This window comes from Suricata suricatta, chromosome 2 (genome assembly GCF_006229205.1).
Source record: "Suricata suricatta isolate VVHF042 chromosome 2, meerkat_22Aug2017_6uvM2_HiC, whole genome shotgun sequence".
Lineage (NCBI taxonomy): Eukaryota > Metazoa > Chordata > Mammalia > Carnivora > Herpestidae > Suricata > Suricata suricatta.
In genome coordinates, this window is record NC_043701.1 from 65,649,912 (window position 1) to 65,671,169 (window position 21,258).

The following is a 21,258-nucleotide window of genomic DNA, read 5'->3' on the forward strand; positions in this document are numbered from 1 at the left end:
TGTCAATAATATTGTATAATAATAATTGGATCACTGTACCTATGTCACAATTTCCTGTAACTCCCCCTTCCCAAACTCATAAAAGCCCTACCCTGCCTTTGTTCGGGGCTCGCTCCACGTGGATCCAGTGTATTGTTGAAGTCTGTGAGCCCGAGTTTAGGCTGGCCCGGCCTAAATTCGTAATAAAGCCCTTTGCTTTTGCATGCGTAAAAAAAAAAAAAAAAGGATATTGTGAAGAAATAGGAGAATAGAACAGGAGAGCACAAAAATGGAGAAGTAATGAGAAATGCTGTACAAGATAGTAGATTAGAAACAAGTCTCTTCAGGAGCAGTTATAGGGACTCAAGAGATATTGTCAGGCATTCAATCAAGAAATTTGTTTGAAAGGCAGTAGTTATGATCAAAGAACAGTGAAAACCTATTTGATAAGCTCTGAGAGCTATACTTTGGAATTAAAAGTTTTATAAAGTCTAAAAAATCAGTTTCTACTAATGCCAGGTATGGATTTATCTCAAGGTTAATCAACAATTCTAATGGAAGTGGCCCTATTAGTTTTGTTAGTATGTTTTAGTAATATGAACAGAAGTATTAAGTCCAATTTCAGAATGTCTACCGTAACAACAGTCTGAGGGATTATAGATAAAAGTTTTCTTTCCTTGGTGATTAAAATTTTATTTTCATAATCACTGTTTTCAGTAACTTTAATTTTGTTATATTGCTCAACACTTCAATTTCTTTTTTACCAAATTTGTGAAAATGCAAGTTATATATGTTTTAGGTAGCTGTGCAAATTAGATTTTGGGTGTTGACAGCCCCATTTTCATTTATAAATTGTAAACAATTCTTTAAAAAGTGTAACATTGGCTTTTTAAATGTGTCAAAATGACATTTATCTCCACAGCTTATTTCTGCTTTCTTCTTTGTTCCTTTTGCCCAGGCATTTATAGCCACTCTTGTTGGTTCTTTTCTTTTTTCATAGTTACAATGAATCTTTTCTCTCTCCATATTCATACATTAACAAATTATGGCCATCCAAATCATTAGTGAATATTAATATTATTATAAATTAATTTAAGTATAGTTCAACTTTATCAATTTAAAATGAGGTATTAATGCCTAGAGAAATTGATTTACCAAGAAAGAAAAGAACTAATATTTAAGGAGCACCAACTGTATACCAGACACTATTTTTTACATTCTAGTTCTGTGAAGTATGTTCTGTTGTCTCCATGTTACAGATGATCAGAGGTCAAGAAACTTGCAAGGCCATAAGATTAATGATGGTGGAGGTAGGATGAAAATCCACTTTCTTTGCACACTCTGGAGTCTTTTCTACTCCAGTCAGCAAACATTAAAAGCTAATCAGCTAAGGCAGTGAGAAAACAAAGGATTAAAAATGAACACTCCAAATATAATAAAGGGTATTTTCTGATTGATAACTTCACAATTTTTTTTAATTATCTTTGGTCATACAGCTATTTAAATCACTACTGGGGCACCTGGGTAGGTCAGTCATTTAAGCATCCTACTCGATTTCAGCTCAGGTCACGATCTCACAGTTTGTGAGATTAAGGCCTTTGTCAGGCTCGTGCTCACAGCAAGAAGTCTGTTTGGGATTCTCTCTCTTTCTCTCTGCCACTCCCCCACTCATACTGTCTCTTCCTCCCCCACCTCAAAATAAGTAAACATTAAAAAAAGAATAAATCACTACTAAAATGTGAGACTTGTAAGTATAAAAGCAACATGACCTTTACCTGTTCGGGTCTTCTAGTTGATGTATGTACAAAAAATAGTCATAGAAAAAATTAGAATATATTTACTGTCAGTATAGAGATGGAAAGAATCACCAAAGTCACAGGCATCTCTTTCTTTTTATTTCCCTTTTTATAAGTAGCAGTTGTCTCAAGAGATTCTTTAGCTTTTTACACTGAGGGCTTCCATGTCATGCTTGTAACATACACACACTCTTGTTATCAAAGGTACATTTGTCTTGGCACATGATTGGCCTCTGTTGTTTATTGACTGCGCCGAACTCAGAAGGGATTTGGGCTCTGTGTTAACTTTTTGAATTAAATTTGATGTTTGTGAGAATTAATAGCTTGCTTTTCAGAGTTTCTGAAATGAGATTCCAAAAACTGAAACTGAGCATGATAGAAGTAGGAAAAATTAGGACCTTCATATATAGTATTATGGTATATCTGTTCATTTTCTAAGGGAATGAGGTGCTTAAAACATGTGTGCAAATCTGAGCCTCCATTTGCCCTGCTTATATCTATTTGTAAACTCTACATCTTTTATCTAAGCAGTTAATCTAATTAAACTATTGGTAAAACTTTTTGAAGCAAGATACCTTCTCTTTAGCCTCTTGATATTTGAGCCACTGCTGTTTCGAATATGATGACCTAAGGGGTAATCAGATCACCTAAGAGTAGCTTTTCAAATTGTTTTTCAAACATTTCTTTTCTGGAATTCCTTAGTGATATGTGTTTCCCATTTCACCATCTAATTATTTAGGCTTTAACATTTGTACCCTAGATACCATCATCTTCATTACAATTTCTTTTTTTGAAGCCAGAGCTGATTCTGGCAGACACCTGGAGACAAAGATACCCTTTTTCTCAACCCACCAAGCCTCCCCTTCCTCATTTCTCTCTATCCCTGACCGCCCCTCCTGTCCTCCCCTCTTTTTTTCCTTCTCCATTTTGTTTTGTCTCAGTGTACAGGAAGATGAAAAATTAGATTGATGATAGATAGAGGTAGGTGATTCCCTGTAAACATTCTATTTAGTGACAGAAACATTAATTTTTTAGACAATTACTTCAGATTACTTTGGGTTAGACTCTTGCTTTACAGAAGTAGTACGTATCTATTATAGGGGGAAAATGATATAAAGAAAAAAGTAAAGTGTTGTTGTCCTATACTTCTTTTAGATAATCTCTATTAATAATGGCTTTCATGTATCTTTCTAAATACCTACTACATATATTTAGGTATATACTTAATGTAACATTAGCCACATTAATTCCAGATTTATAACATGTACATTTTCTTTTTATTTAAAAAAATTTTTTTAACATTTATTTAATTTTGAGAGAGAGAGAGAGAGAGAGACTGAGCATGAGCATGGGAGGGGAAAAGAGAAAGAGAGATATAGAATCCAAAGCAGCTTCCAGGCTCTGAGCTGTTAGCACAGAGCCCAATACAGGACTCGAACCCATGAACCAAGAGATCATGACCTGAATTGAAGTCGACCCTTAACTTACTGAGCCACTCCAGTGCCCTACATTTTTTTTTTATAATAGTCTTCAGTAGGTCAGAAAGTATCTATAGTATTCATTTGATTCAATTTTAATTCAGTTGATATTAGTATAGTATCTCAATTTCTTCTTTTTTTAAATCAGTCAACCTCTGTAAAGGCTAAAAGTTTATTTATAAAAATAGGAGGAAAGAAAATAATACGAGAAATAATAGATGAGAACACAGATACTAGAGATGGAGAAGACAGGAAATGAAGACATTTACATCTTGTAATGTCAATCTTAGTAATTGAAATAGTTGACTATATGTTCTACCAGGAGAGGTTATGCTCATAGTAATTAGGAATTAAAGCTTGTGGGAAGAAAGTTTAGAGTTGTTTTTACAGTCATGGGAAGTATTGTAACATATCAATATAGTAAGGTTAGCAGACTTGTTGTTACAGATATTGAATGTTACAGATACAGAATGAATTTGTAGAGGGCAAAGTGTTTGGTCTGGAACCAGGTTAAAAAAAAAAAAGCTAACTGTAGGTCAGCTCTGGTTGGGTAAGAGTACACTGGAGGCTTAAGGCGTTCATGGAATCTGTGGGAGCAATAACCGGAGGGTTAATAAAATTGCTTATCATAGCCAGGCACCAGAGATTGAATTTCCTTAACATGTACAAAACTGTTGTTTGCATGTCAAATGTAAATCAGGATTTCAGAGTCTTCTCTCATAATACGAAAGAGTGTTTTTCGCTCCTTGAAATAGATGGTCAGTTATGAAGAATATGGTTGGAAAGCCATAGAACTACTCATACATTAATTTCAGTGGTATTTTGTAAGGTACCTTACAAGAGTTTGATCTATTTACCAGCAAAGCATTATTTGTATATATATCCTTCAGTTTCCATAGAACACGGGGCACTTTTCTAAACATCCAAACAGTGGAGGCATTCTGGGAGAGCAGGGGAGAACAGGGATGAGGTAACTGAAATTTGGAAGTAGCCAAAATATTACCTAATATTCTTTCCTTCGTGGAAGAACATATCCTTTTTTTTAAAAGAACATATTATCTGATTTAAATTTCATTTCCATTGGACAAATGATACTGCTGAGATTCCTTTAACCTTTTGTATGGCATTTAAAAATAATGTAATTTTTTGTCCTGATCTATTGCAGAGGACTATAATTGAACATTTAATTGAACTCATCTTTGTGATTTAATTTTATGTGGAAGAAATTAAAAAAAAACAATGATGACAAAAACAGCAGTTACCAATTTTAGCTTATTTAGTCAAGACTGCCAAGTGTTTGTGTGTAGAATAGAACCTTTGGAAAATATATTGAATTATTTGTTTTTTAATTTGGTTAGCACAGTTCTGCAGATTATTCTTCATCCCTGACCCTAAGTCTTGAGAAGATTATTCTTCTTTTTTTCAGTCTGTTTACTTCTTCTTTTCTTGGTCTGTGATGATTGACCATAAGATCATATTTCTTTCAGGGGAAAAGCTTGACCTCAGCCACAGGGGTTCTGCTTTATCTTGACAGATTGCAGCATGGAATCAAATGAGGCTTTAGACCAGAGGGGTCTTAAGAATTCCTTCCCTGGCCTTCTGGTATCCTGTCACCACCCTGATTTCACGATACCTGTGTTGTACTACACACATATCTCCAGAAAAAAAGCTATTTTTATACTCAGTTTAGTCTGAATGTCTTTTTAAGTGTAATTTGTTAATGGCCTATCCAACACTAAGCAGAGCCATGAACATCTAAAACACCTGCACTTAGGTTCACAGAACCCTCACAGTGTTATTCAAAGAAGTAGTCTATTTGCTTGTGTAACTAAAGGGTCCATTCTGGTGGTAGTTTTTAAAACAAAAAATGCTGCAAAGGAAAACTGATGTCTCCACTTGGAGAGACATTTAATTGCTTATAATTGAAAAGTGACACTTCTCTAGTATTTTTTTTTAAGATCCCACATTCTGTTACAGGGAAAGTTGTTCTTCCTCTAACCCATTTAAATCTTTGGGAAGGGGGAGTGGACTCTCCAGTAAAATAAGTCATCTTTGTCCACTTTATATCCTTTTTATAGGAATATCCCTCACCACCACTCCCCCTTTTTAAGGGTTACATGAAGCTATTCACCAGTATCTCAGGCTTCAAAAAGCTTTTCTGCTTTTAGCCACTGCTTCACCTCAAGATTTATTAGATTTTCCTAACCTTTTTAAGCCTGGAGCCTACTGAGTACCATACTGGGATTGTATCAAACCTAGTTAAGCCAAGGATTAACATGTATTTCTCATTTGGTCTTTTGTGTATACATTATTTTATCTTCCCTAATTTTAAGATGGAGGGACATATATTTCCATGTTCTTGAGTCATCTTGAAATAAAAATATAGTTCTTTCTAAAATTCTCTTTAGAGAGAATTTAGTACATTCTTTTGTACACAAAAACAAATACTGCTAAAATAATCATTAAAACAAATCAGTACCTATTCCTTATTAGTTTTTGGTTATTGTTACACTAGAAAATATGCAGTGCCATTGAAATAGTTACACGTTTTAAAGTGTTTTAAAGTTTTGATTAAGTTAAATTAAACCCAGTCATTGTGAATGATCAAGTTAGAGCAGAATTACTCTTGTGAATCTGTGTCCCCGTACTTACCTTTTCTGATTTTAAAGAAGAGGACTGTTTGTTTGAAATCAGAATTTAAGAGGGTAAAGGACAGCTAGTCACTGCAGGTCAGCTCTGCCACTAAGTCCAGCCAGTTGGTTGTTGATTATCTACCTGCTTTAGAGACATTCATGGCAGATTTGGTTATATTATAAGTAAGTTGTTCAGTCCATGTGGCTTTGGTCTAGGCGTTCTAAGATTTTAATTTGCAGGGGATATTATGTCACAAAGTGACTTTAAAAATAAGAAAGGAGTCACAGGAAAGCAATGAAAAAAGAGAAAAGGATTTCAAGGACCAGAGAAATTAGTATGAGTAAGATAATGTCTGAGAGAGAATAATCAAAAGGAAGGGCTCTTTCTGAATCATGTGATCATTTTATTGTACCTCTTTCATGTCTGTCTTTAAACCGTTCTTGTATTCTAAATTTCTCATTCCTTGAAACAAGATTTGTTATAGTGTTTATTTATTTTGAGAGAGGGAGCACACACACACACACACACACACACACACACGCGGATGGGGGAGGGACAGAGAGTGAAGGAGAGAAAATCCCAAACAGGCTCTGTGCTAATAGCAGGGCTCAGTCCCACAAAGTGTGAGATCATGACCTGAGCCAAAATCAAGAGTCAGATGCTTAACTAACTGAGCCACTCAGGTGCCCCTTGAAACAAAATTTTTAAAAATGTGTAAAGAAAAGGACTTTTGGGTAGAATGATGATGTGAGTCAGAAAATGCTCTATCTTGAATTTCTTTTTAATATCTGTCTCTGGTTTCTGTTTTTTTGTATCTTAATTGTAATTATTTGAAATAATTTTAATTTCTCAGGACTCTAATTTTCAATCAATGCTAAAAGTGAAAATCCTTTGTTAAAACTATAAGCTATTAACCCATTCCAGTGTCTAGTTGAATATTGGAAACTAAGGGGAAACTTAGTTTCTTAGTACTGAGATGAACTGTGCAAGTGGTTTGTTCATGCTGTGCCGCTGAACGTGTAGTTCAGAGAACTTTCCAGCATCTAAGAATGATGGGCATAGAAGCTAAAAGGAATTCTACTTCTTGATGTTTACCCTGTGTCTTCAGTTGCTTTCAAGAGTTTATTTTTCAGTTTAAACTTAACCCAGGTGGTAATTGTGATCTACATGTTTATGAATTTTTAATTCTGTAAAACATTTACATTTTTTTCTTTAAAAATAACTCCATAAAGAATTTATTATTGGTAGTTTTTTCTTGAAGGCACCAGAGCTGTAGCAATTGTGTTCATTTAAAGTAAAGGGTTCCTGGTGCCGCACTAGTCGCAGTTAGGCGAAGCTTTCCTGTCGCTTGCAGGGGTTCACTGGTCATGGTACCAACCTGACTGAGAAAGGGACACTCCTTGGAGACAAATGAGGAACCACCTCTTCCTGCTGTTCAAGTACAGGGGCCTGGTCTGCAAAGGGAAGAAAAGCAAAAGACGAAAATGGCTAAATTTGTGATCTGCCCGGCTACCGCTGCTGCCTGCAGTGACATCCTGCAGCGGATCAAGGAACTGGCCAAATACAAATACATGGAAGAGCAGGTAATATTAACTGAAAAAGATCTGCTAGAGGATGGATTTGGAGAATACTCTTTCTACCACTGCCTGGTTGCAGAAGTGCCCAAGGAGCACCTGTCTCTAGAAGGACACAGCATTGTTGGTTTCTCCATGTCCCACTTTAACTATGACCCATGGATTGGCACATGGTTGTATCTTGAGGACTTCCTCGTAATGAGTGATTACAGAGGTTTTGGCATAGGATCACAGATTCTGAAGAACATAAGCCAGGTGGTGATGAAATGCCACTGCAGCAGCATGCCCTTCTTGGTAGCAGAATGGAATGAACCATCTGTCAATTTCTACAAAAGAAGAGGTGCTTCTGATCTGTACAGCAAAGAGGGATCGAGACTCTTCAAGATCGACAAGGAGTATTTACTAACGCTGGCAGCGGGGGAGGGAAGAATGCTGGTGCGGAAAATGACAGCTTCCATTCTATCTTAGATTAAATTCTCAACTGATCTTGCTTTCTTTCCTGTTTGTAGTCACATAATAGAATGAACACCCATTCCAGTGTCCAGCTTTATTACCAGTGATGTAGTGGCATGTTAGAAATATGGTCTGTTTAAGATGGCAGTCTTGTATGCAGTTTGGAGCCAGATTTCTTCTTGAACATCTTTTGATAAACCACAAGGTGGTACAGTCTTAATGTGTATGAAAGAAACTTCATTCTTATGAGTCATTTAAATGTGTACATTGTACACACTGGTACTTAGAGTTTCTGTTTTGCATCTTTTTTATAAACTACCCTTTGATTTAAAAATACAATATAATTAAATAAAAAAGGATTCTCTAGGGTAGTGGTTTTCAAACTTTAGTAGTGTATCAGAATCATCTAGAGGAATTTTTAATATACAGATTGTTGGGTACCATTAGCCATATTACTGATTTCAGCAACGGTGAGATGAGGCCAGAGAGTTTGCCTTTCCAACAAGTTCCCAGGTGGTGCTAAAACTGCTGGTCCTGAAACCATACTTTTCAGAGGCACTGAGTACAGTATTGATTGCAGGAGTCTGAGACAAAGCTGAATCTCGTCTGTGCTGATTGAATGCTGAGTTGCTTGTAATGCAAGCAGAGTTATACCTATTGGATGAGTACCAATGATGCTCATTTAATGCAGTGTCATATTTTATTTATTTTCATAGATTGGAGCATATGATCAACAAATATGGGAAAAATCTGTTGAGCAAAGAGAAATCAAGGTAACAAATTTATTTCATTTTGTATATTCTGAAACATAGTTCTATAAGTTGATTATTAACTACATTTAATTTTGTATCTTCCCATATACTTTTGATTAAAGTACTTTTAAATAAAGAGATAAACTCCAGACTTTTAAATAAAGAGGTAAACTCTTATGCTGGCATAATCATGTGTCTTTACCTCTGATGATTTGTTTATTTATTGTTTTTGCTTTTTAGCATCTTTCTGTTCTTTTAAAATTTAATTTCTAATGATTATTTTTTATCAGCTGTCTTCCCCTTTCACTTGTCACCTTATACTTCTAGTTTGCTTTTCCTCCCTTTTGATGCTGTCATTGCTCTGTACAGTTTATTAAACTGGTAAGTGTTTCAGGACTTTTCCCGCCTGAGTGATCCTGTCAAATGCTGCTCTGCTTCATTGAGATCTGCTTTTGGTGCTACTAACAAAAATGACTTGGACGCAAATACAGTTGCTGAAAAGTTGGTCATTTTTTAAAAGAACATAGGAAAGTAAAGCATTAATTAAAATGTTTTTGTAATAGGTAGTTTTCATGTAATCACTTATGCTGGTAAGACATTCTCATAGGTTACCTTGCTAGCATGTAAACTATTTTTTAACTGAATTTGTTCTCTTTCTCAGCAATTGCTCCTTTTTGATAATAAGATTTATATTTTTCATTTGCATAGATAAAACTAATCTGTGTGTTCCTGCACGAGCTAAATTTAATCTGAGCCCAGAGAATGTTACTTTAGTTGCTTGACATTTTCTATTTTGTATAGAAAGATTTATACTAGACTGGAAACCAGTTTTAATGGTTACTTAAAAACTCAGTGTTTAGACTATTTAGTCATCTATAACAAAGAGCAGGATTCTTTCCGTTGGCCATTTATAATCTTTGAACTGTTTTCATGAACAATTATAGTTGCTGTCAACACCAAGTATGTGTTAAATATAGGATTAAATCATGGGGACAAAAGGATGGAATGAATTTTAATTTTGTAGCTAAGATAGATGATTACAAATGAGATCAGTTCAGCTAGGACAGGGAAGTGTAGGTCTGTGTTGGGGAGAGCAGGGGGATGCATCCCCAGAAAGGTTAGGAAAGATTGCATAGAGGAAGTGACTCATGAGGTGAGTTTGACAGACATTAGGGAGAATGAGGAAAACATTCCAGACAGAATGAAAAGGGTATGAAAATAAACATGCAGGACGGAAGGAGCATGACTGACTGAGGAATCCTCAAGGAGCTTGGTTGAAAATAGGTTGGATGGAGGAAGGAGGTTGGAATGAATAGCTGTGGAACTAGAAAGGAAAATGGGAGTCAGATCATGAGGGCTTGACTGCCTCACCTGCGAGTCTGGACATGATCTGGAATACAGTGAGGGAGACATGGATGGATTTTATTTTATTTTACTTTATTATTATTTTTAAAAAGAGAATTTGTTATAACTTTGATATACAGAAAATTCAGCAGCATACACTTAGCCTGTTTGGTGGCCAGTTCTTTAGCCTTCGCCTTTTCCAACTTGACAGTGTGAGCCACTGCCTTTGGACCCAGGACATTGTGTCCCCAGTGACAGTGGATCTCATCATATCTGTCATTGTAACTGATCCTGGTAGCTTCTACCTGCTTAGCCTGACCTTCTTTGTCTTCTGAGTTAACCTGTATGAAGGTGACAGGGTGCAGGTCTTCCTGTGGGCCAGATGATGTGGTAGGGAACTCCCATCTTACGACACAGGACAGGCAGGAAGACAGCCAGCTCAGTGGGATCCACATCATGTACAGTCACCACTGACTGAACCTTCTGTTTTCCACCAAGATGGTGACAATATTGACCCCAGCTCAAAGGACAGGTGACCTCTTAGAAGGGCATCACCTTTGCAGGCAGCTTTCTCCTCAGCCTGGGGCAGCAATCTCCGCTTCTTCTCTTGCTTTGTCTCTGGTCTGTGGGGGCCAGCTTAAGCAGTTGAGCAGTTGTTTGGTGGTCCAGGCCCTGGGTGAACTGCTTAATTGCAGGAGGCACTTTTAGACATTTATAGAGAATGACCCTTTGCCACTGCACCTGGATGTAGCAGGGCCATTTGACAAACCAGATGAAGTCCCTTTTGGTCTGGATGTCCTATCTGAAGCCAAAATTCTTGGGCCTTTTCTCAAGTAAGGGGTTGACCCCCTTCTTGGCCTCTTGCTTCTGCATGACACCAGGGACGGGGGCAACTGTCTTCGCCTTAGCCTTTTTTCCTTTCAGATTCTTGGATGGCTGGAGCTGTGCTACTCTGAGTTTTAAACATTTTTATTTGAGTATAGTTGACCTGTACTGTTACATTAGCCTCAGGTATATTATAATTTAGTGATTTGACGGATTTCATACATTGTGCTATGTTCATCACAAGTATAGCTACCACCTGTCTCATTGCATCACTATTACAGTAGCTTTCACTGTATTCCTTATGCTCTGCTTTTTATTCCCAGGACTTACTCATTCCATACTGGAGCCCTGTATCTCCCTTTCCTCTCCCCCCCCCCCTTTTGCCCAACTCCCTACTTCCCCTCCCCTCTAGCAACTGTCAGTTTGTTCTCTGCACTTATAGTTCTGATTCTGCTTTTTGTTTATTCTTTTCTTTTTAGATTCCATTTATGAGTGGAATCATATGGTATTTGTGCTTTTTTAAAAATTTTTATTTCAAGTCAAGTTAGTTAACATATAGTACAATAATGGTTGCAGGAATAGAATTTAATGATTCATCATTTACATATAGCACCCACTGCTCATCCGAACAAGTATCCTCCTTAATGCCCATCACCCATTTAGCCCATACTTCCCACTTACCTCCCCTCCATCAACCCTCAGTTTCTTCACATATTTAAGTGTTTCTTATGGTTTGCCTCTCTCTTTTTAGACATTGAAGGATTTTAAGCAGAAAATGTTGCCTGATTAAATTTATGTTTTAGAAACTACTTAGGCAGTACTGTGATGGGAAATACTACAAGAGGAGCAGTTTAAAATTGTGCTTTAGAAATATCCAGATGGTACTTGAGAAAGAGATTGAAGAGTCCTTGGTATGAATGTGTGTATATATAAGAATGTGTGTATGTGTGCTATATGTATTATGTAACACATTATATAATACATCTATAGGAGTGAGGGGTTTCCATTGGATGATGAGAGGGAAAGGCTGAGAACAGAACACTGGGGAACATCAATATGTAATAGATAGGTGAAGGAAGAGATGTAAGTAAAGGAGGTAAGATCCATGACACAATAGTCTGGCAAGAGTCTCAGGAAGAGTGGGAACAGTCAGCCAAGTAAAGAGCAGCATACAGGTTTAGTAAGATGCCTTGAAGCCTCTTACACTGCCCATCACAAATAACTAATTCTTCATTTTTAGAACTATTTCAGTGCTTAAACAGAGATTAGGGTAACAGAGGATTACGTTAGTTATTTCTTGGTGCGCTGACAGGATGAATTTGGAGAAGGCTAAAAACTATAACTTTTTTCTGGAATATGTCTCCCTTTAAAGATAGTACTTTGTAATTGTAATTGAAGAATTAAAAATTTTTTTTGTTATTTTGAATTAAATAAAGGGGCCAATTTGTTGACAAGCCTAAAACATTCCATTCTTGCTAAACATTTTAGTGGAGGCAAATTATTTATAGTATAAAAATAATTTTGCATTTACTCTAAGGAAGGTAAAGAAATAGCTGCTGTGTATTAATATAATATTTGATTTAAAGCACCTGGTGCTTCAACTACAGAATGTGTTGAGTTTGTCTTCTATAATTGATTGTCATAGTGGTGAGCAGCAAGCAAGTAAAGAAACCAAAGAAAGCCATGAAAGTATATTCTTTGGAAATGTTTATTTTTTAAATTGAAGACCTTTTGTTGATATTGCCAGAGTTTTTTGTAAGTTGCAGAATTTTTTTTCTTAAACGTTTTAGAAATTATAACTGAAAACTTTCATTTTCTGATCACCTTAACCCAAATTTAAAAGTTAATGTGGAATTTCCTCAGCTTTAGTGCTTACTAGAGTTTCAAAGCTTCAAAAACACAACAACAAAAAAAGAACCATGCTATTTACAGTTATTGCAGAGGAAAAACAGGATGGGAGAAATGAAATAGGATTTCTGGAAAGTGAAACTGATGGTTACATCCTTTGGTGGAGTCTAAGTATTATAATAGTTCCATGCATGGGAAGTCCGCATCATTGAACAGAAGTACTTTCTAAATTTAAACAGCTGTCTTAAGCCTTTTGGCTCAGCATTATCTGTGTACTTGCAGATGTAAAAAAAATTCAAAACTTCATACAATTTGTGTCATTCCACCTTAGGAATACACTACAAGAGTTTAAGTGTAAAGAAAATATTTGAATTCTTAGAGACTAATTGTATTTCTAATACCTGATTGTTTCTACTTTCTATTTCTTTAAACAGTGGTTATTAAAATCCTTTCTTTTAAACTAACTTAGTTTTTATTTTTTGTTTGTTTATTTAAACTTTTTGATGGTCCATAATTATAGTTGTTAGTACTTGAAAGCTGTGCTATTTTGTATGAATGTAGTTTATTCTCAACTAATTTAAAAATTTCCAACTTAAAGTACCTACTTAATTAAAATCAAAATTTTTGAATGCTCACCTTTTATTTCGTGATGAAAAGAATTAATGTTAGAAGACATATCAGTGAAATTTTTCTTTGTTTTTCTTTATTTCTTTCTTTTCTTTGTTTATTTAAATAGCTGTAAATAATCTGATAGGTTACCTTGAAGGGGAGTTTTCTCAAAACTGGCAATTATGCTGTGATTCTACATTGTAGCTCAAAATAAATGTTTTAATAAAATGTAAAATAGGAAATGAACCACATATAAAAAAAGGTCAAGAAGAATGAAACTTGTGTTGTTGAAAAACAACACAATTGTATAAATTAAGATAATCTTGCTGTTTTTCTCATAAGGACTTTAAGTTCTTAAAAACAATCTTGTTAAAATTTTTAGGTACATAGCAGTAAATTAAGTTTCAGGTTTGCCATAAAACACTGGCAATACGATTATTTTCAAATCATCAGAAAAAGAATGTGTGAAAGATAGAAGTAAATCAAAGTGTGTTACTGTTTTCAAATTTGTTGGCACTAATAATGATTAAATCTCAAACTTTATACTACATCTAGTGCTCTATTAAAGAAATTTTGTTTTTCCATGTATGTATTATTAGAATTGCTTTTCCAATTTACAGAATGTTGGGAATGATTTATAGTCTTCCAGCCACTCGATCATGACATTAGAATAGGAAATGAAGTACAGATAGAGTCAGTTCTCACTAGTCGCAGGAGTAATGGTCTATAAAGTCACCGTAAACACTGAACCAGCAAATACTGACCGGTGCTCCACCTCTAGTCACAACTCTTTCGTCAACCAGTCAGTACTTACACTTGGTTTTTGTGTGTTTCTGTTGAAAGACATCTTATTTAATATATATTCCTGATTCACTAGCACTGAACTCATGGTCAACGACAGTATGACTCATGTCCGAACATAGCTTATGGAGCTCACATTTTCTCAACGAGGCACCTCTCAGCCTTCTTACACTTAGGAACACTAGACTACACTTTGGCCCTGTGCTTGAGGGACATTTTAAACAACAAAAATACCAACAAGAAGCACAAAAAAAGCAAAATCCAGCACTATGTGAAAACAGACTGTGAGAAGATGCTTATTTACAGCATGAGAGCTGAAATAAGAAGGCAGATTGTTGCCTTGTTTGACTTCAGATGGGAATGTGCACATTGGGTGACTCACATTTTTTGCTACTTTGTGCATGTCTGCAAATGACTGCAAATGCACAGCAAGTACTGATTTGGGGGCTACAAATAAAATCTGTGAGTAGCTAAATTTGCAAATACAGAATCTATGAATATGAGGATTAACTGTATATATAAAATTGCCATGGCTGTGTCCAGTCCAGACTCTTCTGTTTTTGTACCACTCAGTGGTTTTCAGCTTCACATGGACAACTATTCAAAGGGATTCTAAGGTTAATTGCTTCTCGATTTCAGTGTACATTTTTGATTCAAACATCTCAGTTAATTCTGAGCTCAAATAGTCTCCTCTTCTTTGTTTCAGATGCAAACAGTACTTTACTAAATGTTTACCTTACAGGTCATTGTTATTTGGATTAGGACCACACAGAGAATTTACTACAAAGTTACTTGCTTAATTGAATGAATAGTAAACAAATCACGTACACACTATGTCATATCTCAGTGCTTGGCTCCTGAAGTTTAGCCTAAGCTCTTGTAATTCTTAACATCCCTTCTTAAGTTATAAAATGTTCAGTAATTCTGGGTTTAAACTAATTCAGTTCAGGACTCCTGCTTTCCCTCCTCCTCCTCCTGGACATGGCGTCTAAGATCTAAGGTGATTAGGTGGCACCGTGGTCTCATTGGTGGTTGGCATGTGAACGTAGTGGTGACCCTGGGAGCTGCATCATCCTCTTGGTCTCAGCTCATATCACCCCACATGCTAGCATCTGCTGAGAATTTGCATCCCTGTCTGTCCCCAGCTTTGTGATCTTCTGCTTCCTGCAGCCTTGTCCCCAGCATCACACCTTGGGGGCTTTTCAGGGCCACTGCTCTCCCAGCTAGCCCTCGCATACTCTCCTGTGCGCATCTGGGGCCAGCACAGTCTCCTGGACCTTCTCAGCCGTTACATCCAGATCAAGTTCCAGTTGTGATAGTCTTTGCTTTAGAATTTTACTTTTAGTAATAAACAGACCTCACATGTTACACACAGCCCTAAATTTATCCCTTTGGAAGGTAATCAAATTTATTACAATACAGTTATGTCCCAATTATAACAAATATGTAATATGTTATACTTCTGTCCAGTGTATTACTTAAAGTTTTTTTTAATTGAAATCTTTAGAATTTGATTATTTTCTGTTCTGGATTTAAAGATATGTATATTGAATTCCAAGACTACTTTTTTATTGAGGTAAATTAACATATAACATTATATTACTTCTAAGAGTATAACATAAGGATTCAATATTTGTATATATTGAGAAATATATTGTATGTATTCAGAAATGATACCACAATAAGTTGTTAACATCCATCCCCTTATATATAGTTAAAAATATTTTTTTTCTTATGATGAGAACTTTAAGATCTACTCTTTTACCAATACTGCTTTTAATATATTATAGGGTTTAAGGAATAAACCAAAGAAAACAGCGCATGTGAAACCAGACCTCATAGATGTTGATCTTGTAAGAGGTGAGTCTTAAATAAATAACAGCTTAATGGAATTAGAAATTGACCTTGAAGAAACAGTATTCAAAGTAGGTTAGATATATATGTTTGTAGAAATAAAAGCAATGTGAGCTGAAGTTAAGGTGGGAATATTACAGGAAAGACGTAGTGGAAGTATTTAAATACCATTGACTAGTCTTTCTTCCCACTAAACATCAGTCCAAGAAATAGGAGTAAAAGAAAAGCAGCTTGTGTTTGTTTAGCAAGCTATATGACTTGTTTATAAAAATTAAAGTGGTAATTTTTAATTCCTAACTGGAACTGACATTTGAACATTGTCTTATATTTATAAAATATCTGGGAGAAATTCTGTTGCTATTTTAATTACAAAATGACTTCTTTCAGAGTACCTGAGTTAATATGGTAGCATGAAGAATGTTTTTACAAGTGCCTACTACCCAAAACTGGGCTTTTCTCACTCATCGTATAGTACAAACCAAAGTTATACATGGGTTTTTCTTGTCCTTCAAATGTTGCAATACTTTCTGTAAGGAAATTAAAGAATGATCATGTACTCTGTCATTTTATTTTATTTTTTTCAGGGTCTGCATTTGCTAAGGCAAAACCTGAAAGTCCTTGGACTTCTCTGACTAGAAAAGGAATTGTTCGAGTTGTCTTTTTTCCCTTTTTTTTCCGGTGGTGGTTACAAGTAACATCAAAAGTCATCTTTTTCTGGCTTCTTGTCCTTTATCTTCTACAAGGTATAGTTAAGTGATAGAAATTCATTTTGCTTTTAACTTTTAGAATGTTGTGTTTTTTAGGCTTACTAAGGCTTTTAAGAAAATATCTATGATTATATGGGTATGAAGATACACATTTTTTGTGATATTTCATTTAATAATGGTTTGGTGTTAAAAATGTTACAGAAAACAGTTATGTTCTGTTACAATTTTTATGAAAATTTGAATTTACAAATGGCTAAAGAAAAACACAAATTGAGAGGAATTTAACAATTAGAAAGTCTCTTCAAAATGCACATACATATCACATATACCTATTATACCATTCTTTTTTTAAGTTTATTTATTTATTTTTAATTTTTTTTAACGTTTATTTATTGTTGAGAGATGGAGAGAGACAGAGCACAAGCAAGGGAGGGGCAGAGTGAAAGGGAGACACAGAATCTGAAGCAGGCTCCAGGCTCTGAGCTGTCAGCACAGAGCCCGACGTGGGGCTCGAACCCACAATCTATGAGATCATGACTTGAGCTGGAGTTGGACGCTTAACCGACTAAGCCACCCAGGCACCCCGTTTTAAGTTTATTTATATTGAGAGAGGGAGAGTGTGTGTATGGGTGGGGGAGGGGGGGAGCAGAGAGAAAGGAAGACAGAGAATCCCAAGCAGACTCCATGCTGTCAGCCCAGAGCCCCACATGGAGCTCAGTCTCAGGGGCTTCATCTCAAACGAGGAGGTCATGACCTGAGCCAAAATCTGGAGTTGGACGCTTAACCAATTCAGCCAGCCTGGTGCTCCTACACGTCTTTTTTAACACAAGCTTTGCACGAGTTCATTTTTCCTGTATCAGTCATGATTTCTCTTGTCTTCTAACCACCATGTTCAGAGACTGTCCTCATTTGTATTGAGAGTCTGTATGCCAGGCCATATTCTGAGTGCTTTTCAGAGTCTCATTTAATTCTAACAGCCACACAGTCAAGTGTCGATACTAGTGGTTTGCGTAGCTTATAGAGATGGGACCCAAAGGACTTGAGGGCCCCAAATCACACAGTCCCCAGGTGCAGCAGAGCCCAGGGTTAAGTCTAATCCATCTGACTGCCAGGCCACATGCTTAACACAACTCCCTTCCACCGGTGCCCAGTCAGAGCAGCAGCGTACGAGGCATAATACATGATGCTATAGAGCGATTGGAGGCTTGAAGAAGATACCACTCACATCCTAGTACCATAAAAAAAGCCGTGATTTTAGTTTAGTGCATACCCTTTCAGTCTTTTTAATATCTTACTTTTTTAAAACACATGATAATAATCCTGAATGATTATTTAAATATGTTTATCAACAAACTATAAGTAAAAGATTAAGTATCTTTTTTTTTTCAGATAAATATCTTCTAAGTAAATGAAAATACAATAAAACCTTCAGACTTTTATTTAGGTAAAGTTGTTTCTTTTAAGCCAGGGTACATCATATATACATAAAAGAGAATGAACTATGAAGATTTTGGGATTTTTGTCAATAGAGAAATGTGTGTGTTTTTTATTAAAGAAATGATAAATGTTTGTTGCAGAAAATTTGGAAAATGTAGGAAAAAAAATTTTAAAACATGGCTATAAGCTTGCCCTTCAGTTTACTTTATAATATTTCTTATGGAGTTGAGATTATTCTGTATAAATAATTGTATTTTTTTGCCTTATGTAATCACAAGTATCATAGTCTTTGTAATTATATTTTTAATTATTGTAAAATATACTGTCCTACATAAGTATTGAGCATTTAAGTTTTTTGCTGTCTTTTGCTATTATGATTACTGCTGAAATGAATGTATTTGTGAAGTTTTTCTTATATTTTGAATTGTTTTCTTAGGATAAATTCCTAGAATTCCTGCACTTGGGTGTAATAACATGTCCAAGGATTTTCATATGCAGTTTATAATCACTTTCAAGAATTTGACCTTTATTGTTGTTATTAAGTAATGCTATTATATGATAGTTCTTCTAAGTATATTTTTATCAACAATTTTCTAGGTTTGGTGATCCCAGTTTTTATTGAGTTACCATCTTGTGTTTGCTTTTCTCCCCAAAATATTTAAGAGAGCATAATCTAATTATAGCTATCTTCAAATGCTTTCATGTTTACAGGAGAAACCTTTATTCTAAAGTGGTCTGAAGCTATAATTGCTAATTAGAGTAATGATTAATCAGTACCATTGTTTGTAATCTCTGTGCATTGTGCTTTCTATTATTTGAAGGCAAATATGTTTCCATTGTGACCAGAAGTTCACAAAATATGTGTGAAATTCACTTACTGGCTTGCCAATAAATAAGAAACACAGGTTAGAACAGACATGAAATAGACATTTTTCAGTTCGGAACCAAAGTTTAAAGTTATGAGGGTTCATAAGTGATACACTAAATATTCTCCTAGTAAAGCTTAAAGAAGTGACTCAACTCACTTCAAGTCACACAGCCAGTGACAAAGTGATGATATGACCCCTAATGACTCTCAGGAATCTGCTTGGAGCTTTACAAGCCCCTGTGCCTCCAGAAAAGTTACGTCCTCATTCTTTATCCCGTCCTTTCTCCTGAAAGGTAGAATCATGTGCAGTCACATTTGGTTTTGTATAACTACATACAGGTTTTCACTTGAGTTTCATACTTTTTAAGTATCTCAACTGTGTATTCTCAATATGTGTATGCTTTTTGCTTTTATCATTTCTCACCTAGATTGCTGCCAAGTGCCCTTATATCTTCCACTTTCTGTCCCTTTATTTATAGAGAGAGTGTAAGCAGGGGCAAGGGGCAAAGGAAGAGAGAATTTTTTTTAATCTTTATTTATTTTTGAAAGAAAGAGAGGTAGAGTACAAGTGGTAGAGAAACAGAGAGAGGGAGACACAGAATCTGAAGCAGGCTTCAGGCTCCCAAGCTGTCAGACCCACAAACCATGAGATCATGACCTGAGCTGATGTCAGATGCTCAATTGCCTGAGCCACCCAGATGCCCCTGTCCATTTATCTTTTAAATTGTAAATCCAGACCAGCTACCTAAGATCTCGATCTCCTTTTAGTTATCATTGCCTTCAACGTGAAAGCCAAGTTTTTAGTCAGTCCCTTGTTGAATCTCTCCCCAGGTTTAACCAGACTAAATTAGCTCTTTGCTGTTTCTTCTATATTTTATGTTCGTTTTGTTTGATTTTGTTTTGTTTTTTAATGCTCTCTGCCTTTGGACGTACAACTGTCTTTGTTTGGGTAGCCCTTTCCCCTTATAGTTACCTAGTCAGCATCTACTTGTTCTCTCAGTTATATTAGGTATCAGTTGCCCTTTTATTTGAGAATCCTTTCATAACCCTCCACCCCAATTTAGTTACAGGTCTTTCTGGTGTATATTACAGCACTCTTCATAGGTGCTGCTCAAGCTGCCATAACAAAATAGCACAGACTGTGTGGTTTAAGTGACAGATTTATTTCCTCAGAGTTCTTAGGCTGGAAGTCCTAAGATCAGTGTGCCGTCAGGTTCATGTCTGGTGAGGTTTCTCTTATGGAAGATGGCTGCCTTCTCACGTGTCCTCACAAGGTCTTTCTTCTGTGTGTGAGCAGAGAGAGATTTCTGGTATCTCTTATAAGTACACCAGCCATATTGGATTAATGTTCCACCCTTATGACCTCATTCAACCTTTACTGTATCCATATAGGGTGTTTAGGGTTCAACATATGAACAGGGTGGAAGGCATAATTCAGTCCATTACTGATATCTTGGTTTTTTTTTTAATGTTTATTTATTTTTGAGAGAGAGAGAAAGAGAAAGACAGACAGACCACGAGCAGGAGAAGGGCAGAGAGCAAGGGAGACACAGAATCTGAAGCAGGCTCCACACTCAGCTGTCAGCACAGAGCCTGACACAGGGCCAGAACCCACAAACTGTGAGATCATGACCTGAGATCACTCAACTAACTGAGCCACCCAGGCACCTGACTTGTTTTTTTATATGTCCCCCTCTTTCTCTAAATTGAGGAGGAGGGAGCAGACACCACATCTTATTTGTCTTTCTATTCCCGGTGACTAACATCTGTCACTAAATCTCAAAGACTGACAGACCTAAAAATTGAATTTTAGACAGTTTTTTAATTTCTAATGATTATCCCTAGAGTGCTGCTTGGCCAGTATGTGAACCTTTTGAATTTTTGTGCCTAATAAACATTTTGTCTTAGTTGAGCTCTTGGAGGAATCAGTAGAAGTACATCTGACAGAAATAGAAATCCCCAGTAGTTCTGTCTAGTTCACAGGACTTCATTACATGATCGAGAAGTATAACTTAGCCTTCTATAAGAGAAGTGAATGCTTTCTCCTTAACCCCTCACTTGAGGGGGAACAGTAGGATGGAGGTGATACCACAACTGTGGATACAGGAACCACTGTCTCAGGATCTGAGGCCACGGGACGGATGTGGACACTTAGGCACAGCCAGGAGGAAGAAGGAGGGATAAAGTTGGTTCCCAGCCCTGCCAGTGAATGGTAGTCACAGGACTGAAACAGAACACCCATAAATAACCAGCAGGAGGTTTTATAAAATCTGAAGTTTTTAAAGATGTTCTTCTCTGT

At 36.1% G+C, this 21,258-nt stretch overlaps 1 protein-coding gene and 1 pseudogene across 6 annotated transcripts in view; both read left to right on the plus strand.

The window, feature by feature from the left end:
• The window catches only part of PHTF2 (putative homeodomain transcription factor 2), a 118,856-nt gene that overhangs the window by 56,642 nt on the left and 40,956 nt on the right, over nt 1–21,258 (plus strand). For 3 of the 6 annotated variants that reach the window (XM_029927983.1, XM_029927947.1, XM_029927953.1), the window contains exons 3-5: nt 8,631–8,687; nt 15,884–15,953; nt 16,532–16,690. In XM_029927983.1, coding sequence (XP_029783843.1) covers nt 8,631–8,687; nt 15,884–15,953; nt 16,532–16,690 — 286 coding nt within the window. Of the gene's footprint in view, nt 1–8,630; nt 8,688–9,025; nt 9,048–15,883; nt 15,954–16,531; nt 16,691–21,258 lie in introns of those variants that run through there. The other 3 variants (XM_029927974.1, XM_029927967.1, XM_029927961.1) reach the window with 3 other exon arrangements.
• Nucleotides 7,372–7,929, plus strand: LOC115304004 (annotated as a pseudogene).